The sequence below is a fragment of the Balaenoptera ricei genome, chromosome 3 (genome assembly GCF_028023285.1).
Source record: "Balaenoptera ricei isolate mBalRic1 chromosome 3, mBalRic1.hap2, whole genome shotgun sequence".
Classification (NCBI taxonomy): Eukaryota; Metazoa; Chordata; class Mammalia; order Artiodactyla; family Balaenopteridae; genus Balaenoptera; species Balaenoptera ricei.
The window spans coordinates 164,183,831-164,201,255 of record NC_082641.1 but is presented as its reverse complement, the minus strand read 5'-3'; the positions used below and the strand labels follow the sequence as shown (position 1 = coordinate 164,201,255).

The 17,425-nt window shown below is 48.3% G+C and overlaps 1 protein-coding gene across 2 annotated transcripts in view; it reads right to left on the bottom strand.

The window, feature by feature from the left end:
- The window catches only part of FLT4 (fms related receptor tyrosine kinase 4), a 40,688-nt gene extending 30,582 nt beyond the window's left edge, over window positions 1–10,106 (bottom strand). For both annotated transcript variants that reach the window (XM_059917872.1, XM_059917873.1), the window contains exon 1: window positions 10,027–10,106. In XM_059917872.1, the coding sequence (XP_059773855.1) occupies window positions 10,027–10,093 (67 nt within the window). In that variant the 5' untranslated portion in view covers window positions 10,094–10,106. The remainder of the gene's footprint in view (window positions 1–10,026) is intronic.
- Window positions 10,107–17,425: the final 7,319 nt, after the last annotated feature.

Below are 17,425 nucleotides of genomic sequence, written 5' to 3'. Positions count from 1 at the left end.
AGTATCCAGCTGCCACTTCACTTGGCCACCCCACAGACACCTTGAGTTCCACATTTCTGATGCTGAACTCCAGACTCACATCCTCTCCACCCCTGCCAAAGCTATCTCCTTGATAGCTCCCATCTCCCCAAATGGGAGCTCCTGTGGATGCCCACCTCTCCCACCCCGGCCCATCCATCCACCACCAAAGCATCCCAGAGCCAGCCCCCACTCTCCTGCTGGAGCCTACCCAACTGCACTCGCCCCCAACGTGGCCCCCTGGCCCACTCTTGCCCTCCTCCAATCCTTCACACAGTTGATAGTGATAGTTTAATAACACAAAGGGGCCAAATCATGCTCCTGCTTAAATTTCGTCAGTGACTTTCCACTACACTTTGAAGAAAGTCCAAACTTCTGACCGTGGCCTGGCCCTCCCCCCTCTCCACACTCTCTTGGTCCACTCTCACGTCCTATTCTTGTCCTCCAGCCACCATGGCCTCCAGGCTGTTCCATGACATGTTATGCTCCTTCCTACCCCCGGGCCTTTACACACACCTCTCCTCCTGATTTGTCTCCTCTCACATGCCTTGCACAGCTGGCTTCTTCTCGTCTTCAGGCCTCCGCCTAGACGTGACCTCCTCACCCCCTCCAAAACCTAAAAGTCCTCCTTTAAGCTCCACCTTAACTTCCTGGTTGCTTATTTCATTCTTCTTATCACAATATGTAATTTTGTTATTTACTTTTTTATTTAAGTTATGTTTTTTCATTTCCTCTACTAGACAGTAAGTTTCAATGGGGTAAGGACCCAAACAGTCCTCTTTTCTACCCCACTCCATGCCTAGCACTTCACCTGACAGAGAGTCAAGTTTCCATAGATCCTTGTTGAATGAATAAACGAATGGACAGATGGACGAATGGATGGATGGATGGATGAGTGGGTGAATGGAAGGTTGAGTGGATGGATGGATGGGTGGAAAGATGGAAGGAAAGATGGCTAGCTGAATGGACAGACAGATGGATGGATGGAAGGATGGAAAGTTGGAAGAAAGAAAGAATGGCTAGATGGAAGGACAGATGGACAGATAGACGGATGGACAGACAGATGGACAGAAGGATGGATAGATGGATGAATGGATGGATGGATGGAAGAATGGGTGGATGGATGGATGGAAGAGTACGTGGATGGAAGGAGGGATGAGTGGCTGACTGGTTGGCTAAACAAACCTCTGAGGTCTTTCTTTGGGTTGGAACTTTGTCAAACCTTGTTGTTCCTTTGGAAAAGATGTTTCTGGTTTTAAAGGCCAGGGTCCTTGGTGACCATCTGTACCCCAGGCTGCTCAGCAGCTGGGGCAGATTCAGGCCTAGTTTGCCATGCCCAGAGGCTCCGTGCTGCCCAGCCCCCACCTGAAACCCCAAAGAAGGCGCATCCTTCCTGCCTGGCTGTTGTCTGTCCCCGCTGTCCTTCCCTTCCCGAAGCAGGAAGCACTGTCATCCTGACTTCTGCCGCACTCCCCCTGCCTTCCTGTTCCTGACCCAGGAACTGGCTTCTTCCTTCCCCTGGCCAGCAGCCCTGGCCCCCTAGCCTGAGCAGAGCAATCCGGGCAGGCGCCAGGCCGAGGTCAGGGAGGCCAGAGAGCATACCTCCTCTTCTCTGTGCTGTCAGCAGCCTTGGGCAGTGAGACCCTGGGGTCAGCCACAGGCGCTGGCTGTGGAAGCAGCACACCAGGATCCTGGGTGAGGGGCAGGCAGGAGGGGTGGGAAGTCCTGTGGGTTAGGCACTGAACCACAGCCCAGCAGTCACTGCCTCATTTGATCCTCATGTAGCCTGGGAGGGAGGGAGGGATCACGAGTCCAGTCAGCAATGAGGAAACTGAGGCTCCAGGCTCCACATTAGTGATAACCAGCAGCTGTGCAGGAGCCCAAGTCTGGCCAAGTCCAGGCCCATCTCTGCCTGGGACTCAGCCGTCACATCTCTCCATCTCCTTCTCTCCCACTGCCACCCCGAGTGCCAGTCTCCCTACCTCTCTGCTCCCTAGTAGTCTCCTTCCTGGCCTCCAATTTGTCCCTCAGCCCAGCGGACACCCTCACTGGCTCCCTGTGGCCCTCTGGAGCTGTGAATGCCCTTGGCCCGGCCTCCAGGCCGATGCCCTGCCCAACAGGCCCCCCTTCTAACCAGCTTCACCTCCCAATGCTTCTGCCACACAGTCAAGACACCAGCCACACCACCCAGTATCCACCTGCTGAGCACACCAGGCCCTCACCCACCACATGGGGAAGGTTTGTACCTTTGGGTGGCTCCTGGGGGCCAGGATGTCATTGGCCCATTGGCTCTGTCCTCAGGTCCAGCACAACCAACCCAGGGATGATGTCAGGATGGTGTGCAAGCTCAGGGGTGCCCCTACATACCCTGGCAGAGTGTAGCAGTAGTGGTTTTTGCATTTGCAATTCCTTATTTCAAGGAAATGTCATGGTCACCTGGTGGGTGACAGGGGCTGTACTGCAGTCCTGCTAGTCTGGTCCACACTCTCCTTAGCAGCTGTGCCCTGGAGGACAGAGGAAGCCAGGGCCAGGCCCATGGCTGCAGACTGAAGGCAAGCTGAGGGGAAAGCATTGGGGGCAGGTGAGGCCAGGTTGGGGTCTCCATGCATCAGTCCCAGGGCTGGGCCGAGTTGGGGAGCTGGCTCTAAGGCCCTCTCCCTTCATTCTTGGGGCCAGGCTTGTGCATAGACCTTGGGAGAAGGCTCAGGGGTGTTCTGTCTTGGAGTCCCCCCACCCCCACCTGGATGGCAGCCGCTGTGCCTCCAGAGGTCAAGGGTGAGGTCAATAGTCCATCAGTCCTCCCACCTCCCACTCTGCAGGACTGAGAGGGCTGAGATGGGAGGGGCTGTTCTGAGAGAGAGTGCCCGAAGCTCCGTGAGCCCAGCTGCACGCCCTACAATGTCACTCTGACTGTATGACCTTGGGCAAGTCACTTCCCCTGCTGCAAGCTTATGAAATGAGAATTGTCCCCAAGTTTATTGGGAACCACAGACCACTATAATACCACACTAAGAACCATTGTAAGAATAAACTGTTGCTGGCTCAGGCACACTGAGACCTTCGCTGTCACCGCCTGCCGACTCTTTTGCATGTCACAGCAGTTGCATCTCACTGTGACTCTGTGCTTTGGTCACAGTGCCAAGGTGGGGGGGGTGGTCAGAGAAAGCCTTGCCAGTGGGAAGGAGTGTTCCTGTGAGTTGAAATAGGCTTTGTAGACTGAACAGGAGCTTGCTGGTCCAGGAGGAGGGCACGGAGGGCAGAGGGACATGTGCAAAGACCAGAGTGCGGGTGACCTTGGACTGTCAGGTAGGTGGAACAGATGGAGCATGGTGTGGAGGAATGAGGCTCCAGAGAAGGGCCCTGGGTCACAGGCCCAGCCTTAGGCTCTTGGTGGCTCATTTAACTGGAGCTGCTCAAGGTGTGCTCTTTCCTCCTGGAGGTGGCACAGCCCCAGGGCTTCAAGCCTACCTCTGAGCCCCCCACCCTCCCTGGCAGCTCTCCTGAGCTCCAGCCCCAGGGGACTCTGCTTCCCAGATGTCTCCTGCCAGGCGCCCCCAGCCCTCATACCACACCACCCACTGAGGAGGACAACGAGCCACAGGGCACAGAAGTATCGCCAGCCCAGATGAGCAAGTGTTAAAAGTATAGAGAATTCCCAGTGTTGGCAAGGATGTGGACAAACAGGCACTCACAGTAATAAAAAAAAATGCTCATATACTTTGACCCCCAAATTCTGCTTACCCCAATACACCCTGTTACAACAACAGACAAGAGCAAATATTTTCTGTATGCCAGCACAGCCTATGCATTTGTGCATACCACACCCCTCTACTGCCCCCCTGAGGTGGGTACTATTCTTACCATTTTGCAGATGAGAAAACTAAGGCACAGAGGTTAACTTGCTAGTCAGAGGTTATCTTTGGGGGACAGGATTATGGGAAGCTGCTACTTACTCTATACTTCCTCAGAAACAGCACCAACGGCAGGGTGGCTGGAAGCACCAGGCCTGCCCCTCTCCCCTCCCTGCCACTTGGCAAAGTGCTTTGCACTTGCAGAGCTCAGACGCTTAGCAGTAGATGCCTTCCAGCCCGAGTGCCACCCTTAGACATTCTGGGGCTGCCCTTTCCAGTCCCCTTCTTTGTCACCCCACTGCCTGGCCAGCCTCAAAATCCCTCCTCTGGCTCACCACACCAGTGTCTCCCCACTGGTCCAGGCCTTTCCCACTGGTCAGAGGAGCCTTCTAGAACACAAATCCCTCTTCTGCCTAAAACAATTTCCTGCCTCTCCGCTGCTTAGGGATGGAACCTGATCTTCTCAAGGGACTCACCAGTCACCCTCATCACTTGCCTGGTGCCTGCTCCAGCCCCAGGGTAGCAATTTTAGGTCCCCTCCTGGGGGCCTCTCTGCATGTTTCCACAGCTTCATGCAGCGCCTTGACTCACTGCACATGACAGTTCCTCAGTGCAAGGATGAGAGCCTTTTCAAGGTGGCATCCCCAGCATGGACTTGACCCTGGATTGCTCTTGACTGGCTTTGAGGATCCAGGGAACAAAGCAACAGCACACAGTGTGTGGGCAGGTGTGGAGGCAAGGGATGGAGGTGCAGATGTCCTGCCCCGAAGTAGGCACATCTGCCAGGGGTAGGCCTGGGGGAAAGCAATGTGTCTAGTGGCATGCTGCTTTTGAAAGCTGTACAGGACATCAAGGTGAAAATGTCCATGAGGTGGTCAGAAATTTAGGACCCCACATGCCCACCTCTCTAGTGCTTTCCCTGGGGAATGTGGACAACACCTGCCATGCCTGCCCCTTCTTGCCCCTCAGTCCCTATGCCATCTGGCACCAGGCACCAGACACTTGTCACTTCCCTCAAAGCTGCTCTAGCATCTATGGAACCATTTCATTCCTCTGGCCTTAATTTTCTAATCTCTAAAATGGGCACAATAGCCTACGTCACAAGGTTAAAATCTTCACACACCCTAGTGTGAAGAAATTTGATTAACCATTTCAGACCGAGGTGTGGCTCAGTGGTAGACACTCCAAGTGTGTGTGCGTGCCTGTGTGCACATAAGTGCTGCCTCATACAAACGAAACTCCATTTGGTAGAATTCAGGGTAGCTTTGAGGATGGTGCTTTAGGTTGGATAAGGATAAGAGCTTCCCCTGAACCTACCTGAAAGCCTAGATTCCGTGCTCCTGGGGCACACAGGGAGTGGGAATGAAGCCCCCCTCCCGCCCTAGTAGGCCCCTCCCACTTGGAGCAGCATCACCTTCTGCCTGGAATTCTCAGCAGCCTTCTGCACGTATCTGGAGCAGGAGAAAGGTCATGTGCTGAGGCTGGGGTATGTGATGGGTGCAGGCTAGGTGGATGTAGGGCTACATACGGCTGCCCTTGGGACCCTAGCAGGAGGGTCTGTACTACCAGCCCAAGAGGGGCCGGCGGGGGCGGGTGGCCCGAGGAAGGCTCAGATCTGTGTTTTAGAGTGGTCCTGCTGAAGCAGCATAGAGGCAATTTTGGGAAGCAGGGAGTGTTGGAGAGGCTGAGTGGGACCGTGGGCTGCCTGAGTACCCCCTGGGGGTGAGATGGGGAGGAAGGGCACCCTGGTAGATGTGGAGCTCCCAGTGCAGCACAGCTGTGGGTGCAGCCAACTGTGCCAGGCAGTAGCCCTGGCCTTTCTGGGATCAGGGCTCTGCTCTGTGGCAGCAGGACGGGTGGTGTTATCAGACAGCCCAGCTGGCTCAGAGGTGGCCCCCCAGCGCTGCTAAATCTGGGCCATGGGCTCCTGCTGCAGGAAGAGGGAAATGCAGGCAGGATGTCCTCTCCTGTGGCTGACAAGTCCTTTCCCATGAACCCATGCTGACCTCGCTGGCCACGTGGCGGGGCTCCCCCACTTGCCACCCTGAAACCTGTGCCTGCTCACTGGGCCACCCACACCCCAGCCAGGCCTCGGGGATGGGGGTGGCCTGGGGCACCAGAGCCAGCCAGCAGCAGCGTGCCTGCTGTCGGCCACACCCAGCCTCAGTGGCAGCCAGCGCCAAAGCCCGCATCTTCCTGCTCCCAGACTTCTCCCTTTGGCGTGACCGGAAAACCGAGATCCCAGAGGAAGCAAGTGTCTGAAAAGGATCGAAACTCAGGAATCCCTGGCTCCAGCTGGACACGTCGGCTGTGTCTTGCTCAGAGGTCGGTGCAAGGAGTGTGAGAGGCTCTCCGGACCCCTCTCCCTACCCATCCCCCCTCTCTGAGGGGTATCTCAGGGCCACAGGCTAGGCCCTAGTGGAGAGAAATCTACAATGGCGGGGCGGTGGGGGGACACCCAAGCGGCAGCGGGAGGGGTGTAAGCTAGACATAGAGAAGAATTTCCCCTCATGGCTGAGACCCCACTTAATTTCCCTGGGTTCCCTGACTCCCCTCTGCCTCATCACACTCAGGTGCTCCCAACTTTCCTCTTCCCTGCCTTCGACTTGAGGCCCTGCCTCCCTAGTGGAGTGTCTCATCTTTCCCCACATTTCCTCCTCTTCTCAGGGTCCCCATCTGGTAAACAATTTCATGACCTGTCTGTTGTTTAAGCCAGAGACTGGCACTCGTCCCTCTCTCTCCACCATCCCCTGCTGCCTCCTTCCCTGGCGTATCTCCTGGGTTCACCCACAGCCTCCTTGCTGTGGGCTTGCATCTGGTCTTACCCTTCTGGTGATGCCTTCAGGGGAATCTGACCAGGTGACTCCCTGCTCAGACCTCCCCTTTCCAGGTGTGCTGCTGGCTCCTGCCACCTCCACTTGCCTGTCTCCTCCATCTCACCCCTCCGCCCCTAGGAGTCTAGCCTCATCTGATCACCATCTGACTCTTCTGCCTCTGGGCCTTTGAGGGGGTCTTTGCCCTACCTGGAATCCTTTTCCCTGGAGTCTGCAGACCCCTCCAGGAAGCCCCAAGCTAGAAGCAACCCCGTGCAGCACACAGCCACCAGCTGGGCCTCACTGGCTCACTGAGCACTTTCACCCCTGGGCTACGATACCATGTTTGTGTTCCTGCTAGTCTGGCACTCAGGAAACCCCTGCAGGATGCGCTTGGTCCAAATCCTCCCTAGACTGCCCAGAGCAGACACTATACCTTTCAACTTGCACAGAACTGCAGTCCCCTTCCCTGGGTTGGGGTGCCACTGCCTGGGGGTCAGGGTGGGGATGGCACAGCAAGGAACTGGCCAGACAGTCCCCTTGTTATACCTCATGCCCAGTCTGGTGCCTGGCCATGTGGGCACTGGGCTCTGGGGAGGCAGAGAGCCTTCAGCTACACTGACCCGGTGCCTCCGGCATGCTGGGGATGTGAGCAGCACCTACACTTGAGTCCCCAGAGCACTGAGCCACTGATCCACAGGCACCAAGTAAGATGGGCCCAGCCCCCACATTCTGCCTGCACTGACTTGCATCCCCAACCGCCCCCCCCGCCCCACACACACCTCTGTCCACACCTGGGTCTGGCTCAGGGCTGAGGAGCAGGGACAGCGAAGAGCTGGGATGGTCATGTGTGCCTCAGCCCATGGCAGGAGCCAGCATCCTCAGGCTGGGCCAACCAAGCTTCCCAGCAGTTGCCTCCTTCCCCGACATGTCCCTGAGCTGACTGCCCACTGTTCAGAGGCAGAAACAGCCTCTCTCTAGACTAAGCTCCGAGAGACAAAGTCTGTTGGAGGTGACCTCTGCCACCTACCTTCTCTACAGGGACACTACTGGGGCAAAAAGCCCACCCCCAAGCACAGCCCCTCAGTGCTTGCCAGCTTGTTGCACTCCTATGCATGGGATAACTGAGGCACAAGGAAAGGAAGAGAGGGGCCCAGGTAATATAGCAAGGAATTTAGGGGTAGAGCTAGGACAAGAGTCTCGTTCTGGGACCAACATCACACCTTTGAGGGTCAGCTTCACGGCCAGGCTGCTCACCTGCCAGCACCTGGCCTCCTACTCTGGCTGCACTGACACTTGGCTGCACTGGAGTGTTTATGCTTCTGCTCCAGTATCCCCCATCTAGCTGGCAGCTCCTCGGGTCCTCCTCAGCCCAGAAATGGGTGGTGCAAATGCAAGGCTCAGGGACAGCGGCAATGGTCTGTTCTCCATGGGACATCTCCCCGTGAGCCATGCCCTGGTCCAGCCTGGGCCACCCCGCTTCCATGGGCCCCTTAGCTTCATTCTCTCTCTTCTCCTTCATTGCCCAACTTTGGTAAGAATCACCTGCACTCACTGAAAGACTTACCTCATCCCCCCTCCCTCCTCTGCCTCCCACTCTGCTCCACTCAGGAGCACCAGGACACAAGCCTCTCCTGGTTTTCCTCAAACCCTGCATGCAGAATGTTTCCCGTCTCCCTGGAAGGCTCTCCCTCTCTGGTCCCCTCCTTGGGGGAGAGGGTCCCATCCTAGACCCTTTGCTCTGCTTCCTCTCCAGCTCTCCAGCCCAGCCTCTCTCCTGAGCCTTGGACACTACACCCAGTGCTTGCTGGATGTCGCCTCAAGGTGGGATCTCCCACTCCTCTGCCCCGAAGCCCAGCCATGGCGCCATTCAATTCTTTCCCCACACTCATTCAGTCACTTAACACATGCTGAGCACCTGTGACAGCCTGGTCCTGGGCAGGGTGCAGGGGAGCGAGGAAGGGCCAAGTGGCAGCCCCTCTGCTCAGACCTGCCCTGACTTGGAGGCCAGACAGACGTCTTCCTCCCTCTTCCTCCCCCTAGGTTCACACACGCCTTCCTCACCTCCACTATACCCAGCTCTTCAGCTCATATAGGCACAGAGAACAGAGCTCTGTTATTCCAAAGACCTGGGTTGACCATTTCCCTTACTACTGGCTTCCCGGGGACTTTGGGGGAAGTTATAAGTGTCCATGCTCTAATTGTTCCCATCTGTAAAATGGGTCTAACACTCCCTTGTGAGGATTAAAAGAAATGAAGCATGTAAAGCCACTATTCAATGCCCATGGTGTTTAAAAATAGCGAGGTCCCCATCTCTCCCTTCAGACCTCCCAGAACTCCTCCCTCAACCACTGGGGACCCATTACCCCTCCTCCACCCTCTGATTTCCAGGGTCACCAGATCTTGCATGGGCTTCCAGCTCATCCTCCCCTCATTCCTGATGCTTTATCCTGACATCTCCAAACAACCATACCCCTCTGCTCCCTCCCTCATCCCCCACACTCTCTTCCCTCCAATCCCTCAGCAGCAACCTCCAGTCATGTTCCCATCACAAACCAGACCTTGCCTCTCCTATGTTTAAGACCCGTCCTTGTCGGTCCCTGCCTTATGATCCAAGATCCTTAGCTTGGCCTTCCAGGGTCCTACCCCCTCAAATACGGCGAGGGCCGGCCTTCTGCCTCTTCTGCCATGCTGATCACTTACGAGTGGCCGACTCAAGATTCGCCTCAAGTTCCAACAGGCACCTGCGCCCAATCCGCCCCACGGCGCCTATCTCCCACGATCCCGAGCCCCCGCCCCCGCAGTCCTTGGCCTGGGGAAGGTAGACACCAACCAGAGTTCCCTCTGGAGGACCGATCTCGAGCGCAGACTAGAGGTGTCGGGAAGTGCGCACCCAGGTCTATGACCCGGCGGGGATTGCAGCCTCTGCGCGGGGGGACAATCCCCAGTGCTCCCGGGTCCGAGGAGAGCAGTGCGGTGCCTGGACTCCGCGGGAAAGCGTGTAAGCAAGCGAAGGATCCAGGCTGAGGGTGCAGCGCGAAGGGGCCCAGGCCCAAGGGAGCTGAGCCACAGACTGCGGAGCGCAGTCGGGGACTGGGCACCACCTCTAAGCTGCGGTGCAGCACCGCGCCCCGTCCCCGCCCTTTCCTCACCCCGGCAAGCCCGGCCCGACTCGCCGTGCTCCTTCCGGTGTCTGAATCCCTGGCTCCCGACCGTGTCTCGTGCCGGAGGGTCCCGCGGGCCCTGTCCCCCGCCCGCCTCCCGTCGGTGAGGTCCCACCATTTGCCCAGGGAAAACGTCCCCCCTCGTGGCCAGCTGTACACTGGGGCAGGCGGAGGGCTCACCACGCTCGCTGTCGAGCAGTCCAAGGCAGAGCCACAGGCGCAGGCACAGCGCGGCACCCCGCTGCATCTCCGGCCGCTGTGGCTCGGGTCAGATGAGCGACCGCGGCTCGGGCTCTGAGTGTGGGCGCGCGGCAAGGCGCGGGCGGGGCCGGGGCGGGGCTTCGGCCGGGCCTGGGCGGGGCCTGGGCGGGGCTCCCGGGAAAGGGCCTGGCATCTAAAGCAGCCCTCGCACCTCTCAGTCCCGCCCTGCAACCTAGGGAGACTCCCGCCTAGACAGGAGGGTTGCTGGCTCTGCACTGTGGAGGGAAGGCTGGTCCGTGCCCCACTTCCAAATCAACCGCAGCCCTTCAGGCCGGCCCTGGGGCTGCTCCGGCCAGTCCTTCGTTGTGCGCCAAAAAGGGAATGAATCCCGCCGTCAAGGTTGGACAAAATGTGGCACTACATATTTTTCTGTAATTTTCTTCCATCAATAAATGCTGTGTTTACCACTAGCTATCTATTTTACGTTTGGTCGTGTATATATGTCCGTGCCACTCGCAGCCGCATAGCACAGGGAGATCAGCGCCGTGCTTTGTGACCACCTAGAGGGGTGGGATGCGGAGGGTGGGAGGGAGGGAGACCAAGAGGGAAGAGATATGGGGACATATGTATATGTATAGCTGATTCACTTTGTTATAAAGCAGAAACTAACACACCATTGTAGGGCAATTATACTCCAATAAAGATGTTAAAAAATAAATACTATGTTTAAAGTAAGAAAAAGCGAGCAATAAACATATTTAAAAATAGCAATATATCAAATATTTGAGAACATTCAGCAAACTTTATGTTACCGCCTACGTGGTGTAGATGGAGGCTGTACCCTTGGGCCAGGCACCCAGTATAACCAACCTCCATCCTGCAGGCATGTCCTCTTTAGATTTCCTCCAAATAGTTTTGCTCTGAGCTCATTCATAAATAAGTCCTTTTATCAGGTGACACTTTGCTCTCTGACTTGGCAAACCTCTCACAGACTTCCTCTCTCTTTTCGTTTCTGTCTCTAGAATTTTCCTATTTAAAAACAAATCCCATGAGGATGACTATCTCCCTCTCCTGCTTTTTAGTTCACACTTTTACTATCTCTCCCCTTCACCCACCCCCCGCAAAAGTCCATTCATCCTTGCCAAAAACTATTGTTGATAACAACAGTTACCAAATCTCAAGTGCAAGTAAGAATGGAATATATTAAGTTGTAATCACATATAGATGGTTTAATAAGTAATGTTGGGGAAAGTAAGCAACCAAATAAACAAAGTTAGATTTTTTTCCTCAACCATATATTGATTTTCTTTCAATTTTTGTTTAGTTTTAATATATGGAAAGTATATATCAATGTATTATAAATGTAAATTTTAAAGCAAACACCTATGTTTCAACCCTCCAGATCAAGGTATATAGAATCGCACTAGCTTTCCAGAAGCCCTCCCTTTCCCCTCCCTAACCCCCAAATCCTGGCTTTATCATTTCCCTGCTTTTCTTTATCATTTTATTGCCCAAATATGTTTTGCTTGTTTTTTAACCTTATTTAAATGGATTCATCACACATATATTCTTTTGCTCAGCATCTTTTGTGAGATTTATGTACACTGCTATGAAGACCTATACTTCACTCATTTTCATTACTGCATAGTCTTCTGGGTGATACAGCGTAGTTCACTTGTCCATCTACTGTTGATGGAAGTTTGAGTTGTTACCAGTTTCCAACTTTTGCTGCTACAAACATACTTTTATATGTTTCTTGGTGTACATGTGCCCTCTTCTCTAAGTTATGTGTCTAGGAGTGACACTATTAGGTCATAGTATATGTATCTTCAACTTTGTAGATGGTACCAACTATTTTTTTTCATTATTTGTGCCATTTTGCACCCCACAGCAGTATAACTAGCTCCCTGTTCTCCACATCTTCACTGACACTTATTGTCAGTTTTAATTTTTAAATTTAGCCATTCTAGTTGGTTTGTAGTGGTATCTCTTTATGATTTTTGCTAGCTTTTCCTTAATTAATGTTGCGTTTGAGCACATTTTTATAATGGTCCATTTGGATTTCAAGTCTTTTGCTCCTTAGTACTACCTTTTTCTTATTTATTTGTAGTTCTTTATATATTCTGGGTATGAGTCCTTTGCCAGTTCTGGTTATTACTGTTCTTGGTATTATTGCTGTGCATCTCTTTGTTTTCTGACTTTAGGGTTTATGGTATACATCTTTAACTCATAGTAGTCTACCTTAAACTGATAATATACCACTTCATGTACAATATAAAAACCTTACAAGAGTTTACCTCCATTCTTCCCTCGCAGCCTTTATGCTATTGTTGTCATTCATTTTATTTGTACATATCATAAACCCCACAATATATTGTCATTACTTTTGTATAAGCTAGTCACTTATCTTTTAAAGACATTTAAATAGAAAGAAAAATATTATATATTTATTATTTATGATCTCATATTTTCATCAGGTATCATCAGGTATCAATTCCCTTCTGCCTGGAGGACTTCTTTTAACATTTCTTTTACTCTGGGTTTACTAGTGATGAATTCTTTCAGCTTTGGTATGTCTGAAAGTCTTTATTTCTTCTTCTCTATTCTGGGACTTTGATGATATGAATATTACGAATATTAACAACATGATAATATCCCATACTTTCCTGAAAGTCTCTTCATTATTTTTTAACCATTTTATTTTTTTTAATTGTGGTAAAATACACTAAACAGAAAATTTAGAATTTTTTTCAATTTTTATTAAAAAATTTTTTTATTGAAATATAGTTGATTTACCATGTTGTGTTAGTTTCAGGTGTACAGCAAAGTGATCTATATATATATACTTTTTTTCTTTTTTAGATTCTTTTCCATTATAGGTTATTAAAAGATATTGAGTATAGTTCCCTGTGTTGTACAGTAGGTCCTTGTTGGTTATTTATTTTATATATAGTAGTGTGTATATTTTAATCCTAAACTCCTAATTTATTCCTCCCCCCTTTCCCCTTGGTAACCTTAATATTGTTTTCTATGTCTGTGAGTCTATTTCTGTTTTGTAAATAAGTTCATTTGTGTCATTTTTTTAGATTCCATTTATAAGCGATATCATATGATATTTGTCTTTCTCTGCCTGACTTACTTCACTTAGTATGATAATCTCTAGGTCCATCCATGTTGCTGAAAATAGCATTAGTTTGTTCTTTTTTATGGCTGAGTAATATTCCACTGTATATATATACCACATCTTCTTTACCTGTTGCTACCATTCATCTGCTGATGGACACTTACGTTGCTTCCATGTCTTGGCTGTTGTAAATACTGCTGCTATGAACATTGGGGTGCATGTATCTTTTTGGATTATAGTTTGGTCCAGATATATGTCCAGGAGTGGGATCACTGGATCATATATATCAAAGATATATATATATATATATTTGAGTCGCTGATTTAAATTCCTAAAGGAATCGCTGGATCCTATGATAATTCTATTTTTAATTTTTAGAGGAAATTTCATACTGTTTCCATAGCAGCTGCACCATTTTACACTCCTACCAACAGTGTACAAGGCTTCCAATTTCTCTGCATCCTCGTCTACACTTGTTATTTCTTTTTTTCCCCCTGATACTATCCATCCTTAATGGGTGTGAGACAGTATCTTCTTGTCATTGTGATTTGCAGTTCCCTCATGGTTAGTGATGCTGAGCATCTTTACTTGTACTTACTGGTCATTTGTACATCTTTGGAGAAATGTCTATTCAAGTCTTTTGCCCACTTTAAAAATTGGGGTTGGTTTTTTTCCTTTAGCCTTTTTTTCTAGTATGTTTCAGTTGGATAGTTTCTATTGTTGTTTTTCAAGATCCCTGGTTTTTCCTTCTGCTAATTTGCTATTTAACACTTCCAATGAATTTTTCATTTCTGATATTATAATTTTTAGCTCCAGGATTCCAGTTGATATTTTTATATATCTTCGCGTTCCATGCTCATTGTGTTTGTTTGTTTTTCTTTTAAAATTCTTCAACATAGTTATAACTTTTTTAAAATTTTATTTTATTTTTTATTTTTATTTTCACACACACACACACACACACACACACACACACACACACACACACTGTGTTCTATTTTTACAAGAGATAAATAAACTGACACCAAGCATTGTAAATGGATGACCACAACAAAAGCAACAATGATTGCAATTACCAAACACGAAACACACTCATACTATGTCATAATATTGACATTCAGTCCAGTAGTCCTCCACTGTAACAGCTCCTTTACTTTGCAGTGAAAATTGATTTGTATATTTTTTGCCTCTGAGTCCTTGTGGGATTTTTTTTTATTCAAACAGAAAGTCACAAAAATTATAATCATCCTCATCAGTTCACTCAGTCCCATGTAATTAATTTTTTTTTCATCTTGATCTTTTGTTAGCACTTTTATGAATTCAGCAGTTTTCCATTAGAGTTCTGAAAATGCTTATGCATGCAGTTCAGCAGTATAGTCAGTTAACAGACACCTGTACTTGTCAGAGTCTTTTCCATGAATTCCTTGTCCCTTTTATAGGAAAATTTTTGCAAAAGCATCAGAGTACACCCAGAACTGTCTGTAAATGACAGAAGACTTAAAAATGACCACGGTTAAAGATTTCGTGAAAGTTCATAATAATGCAATTGACAAGGAAATTTAGTTATTTCTGAGATATACATTTTAAAGTAATAACTAGAATTATGACTTATAACATTATACCAGAACATATAAGAGTTTTAGAAATTTCATGTAATGTCTGAAACATTTATATTAACATATTTCCATACAAATAACCCAAAGAAACTTTAGTATTTTTTTTGGTTTGTCTGTTTTTTCATACTGCAGGTTGTTATTAGTTATCAATTTTATACATATCAGTGTATACATGTCAATCCCAATCACCCAATTCAGCACACCACCATCCCCACCCCACCGCGGTTTTCCCCCCTTGGTGTCCATACGTTTGTTCTCTACATCTGTGTCTCAACTTCTGCCCTGCAAACCGGCTCATCTGTACCATTTTTCTAGGTTCCACATACATGCATTAATATACGATATTTGTTTTTCTCTTTCTGACTTACTTCGCTCTGTATGACAGTCTCTAGGTCCATCCACGTCTCAACAAATGACTCAATTTCGTTCCTTTTTATGGCTGAGTAATATTCCATTGTATATATGGACCACAGCTTCTTTATTCATTCGTCTGTCGATGGGCATTTAGGTTGCTTCCCTGACCTGGCTATTGTAAATAGTGTTGCAATGAACATTGGGGTGCATGCGTCTTTTTGAATTATGGTTTTCTCTGGGTATATGCTCAGTAGTGGGATTGCTGGATTATATGGTAATTCTCTTTTTAGTTTTTTAAGGAACCTCCATACTGTTCTCCATAGTGGCTGTATCAATTGACATTCCCACCAACAGTGCAAGAGGGTTCCCTTTTCTTCACACCCTCTCCAGCATTTGTTGTTTGTAGATTTGCTGATGATGCCCATTCTAACTGGTGTGAGGTGATACCTCATTGTAGTTTTGATTTGCATTTCTCTAATAATTAGTGATGTTGAGCATCTTTTCATGTGCTTCTTGGCCATCTGTATGTCTTCTTTGGAGAAATGTCTATTTAGGTCTTCTGCCCATTTTTGGATTGGGTTGTTTGTTTCTTTAATATTGAGCTGCATAAGCTGTTTATATATTTTGGAGATTAATCCTTTGTCCGTTGATTCGTTTGCAAATATTTTCTCCCATTCTCAGGGTTGTCTTTTCGTCTGTTTATGCTTTCCTTTGCTGTGCAAAAGCTTTGAAGTTTCATTAGGTCCCATTTGTTTATTTTTGTTTTTATTTCCATTTCTCTAGGAGTTGGGTCAAAAAGGATCTTGCTGTGATTTATGTCAAAGAGTGTTCTTCCTATGTTTTCCTCTAAGAGTTCTATAGTGTCCGGTCTTACATTTAGGTCTCAAATCCATTTTGAATTTATTTTTGTGTATGGTGTTAGGGAATGTTCTAATTTCATTCTTTTACATGTAGCTGTCCAGTTTTCCCAGCACCACTTATTGAAGAGACTCTCTTTTCTCCATTGTATATCTTTGCCTCCTTTGTCATAGATTAGTTGACCATAGGTGCGTGGGTTTATCTCTGGGCTTTCTATCTTGTTCCATTGATCTATGTTTCTGTTTTTGCACCAGAACCATATTGTCTTGATTACTGTAGCTTTGTAGTATAGTCTGAAGTCAGGGAGTCTGATTTCTCCAGCTCCGTTTTTTTCCCTCAAGACTGCATTGGCTATTTGGGGTCTTTTGTGTCTCTATACAAATTTTGAGATGATTTGTTCTAGTTCTGTAAAAAATGCCGTTGGTAAATTGATAGGGATTGCATTGAATCTGTAGATTGCTTTGGGTAGTATAGTCATTTTCACAATGTTGATTCTTCCAGTCCAAGAACATGGCATATCTCTCCATCTGTTGGTATCATCTTTAATTTCTTTCATCAGTGTCTTATAGTTTTCTGCATACAGGTCTTTTGTCTCCCTAGGTAGGTTTATTCCTAGGTATTTTATTCTTTTTGTTGCAGTGGTAAATGGGAGTGTTTCCATAATTTCTATTTCAGATTTTTCATCATTAGTGTATAGGAATGCAAGAGATTTCTGTGCATTAATTTTGTATCCTGCAACTTTACCAAATTCATTGATTAGCTCTAGTAGTTTTCTGGTGGCATTTTCAGGATTCTCTATGTATAGTATCATGTCATCTGCAAACAGTGACAGTTTTACTTCTTCTTTTCCAATTTATATTCTTTTTATTTCTTTTTCTTCTCTGATTGCCATGACCAGGACTTCCAAAACTCTGTTGAATGATAGTGGTGAGAGTGGACATCCTTGTCTCATTCCTGATCTTAGAGGAAATGCTTTCAGTTTTTCACCATTGAAAATGATGTTTGCTGTGGGTTTGTCGTATATGGCCTTTATTATGTTGAGGTAGGTTCCCTCTATGCCCGTTTTCTAGAGAGTTTTTATCATAAATGGGTGTTGAATTTTGTCGAAAGCTTTTTCTGCATCTATTGAGATGATCATATGGTTTTTATTCTTCAATTTGTTAATATGGTGTATCACATTGATTGATTTGCGTATACTGAAGAATCCTTGCATCCCTGGGATAAATCTCACTTGATCATGGTGTATGATCCTTTTAATGTGTTGTTGGATTCTGTTTGCTAGTATTTTGTTGAGGATTTTTGCATCTATATTCATCAGTGATATTGGTCTGTAATTTTCTTTTTTTGTAGTATCTTTGTCTGGTTTTGGTATCAGGGTGATGGTGGCCTCATAGAATGAGTTTAGGACTGTTCCTTCCTCTGCAAT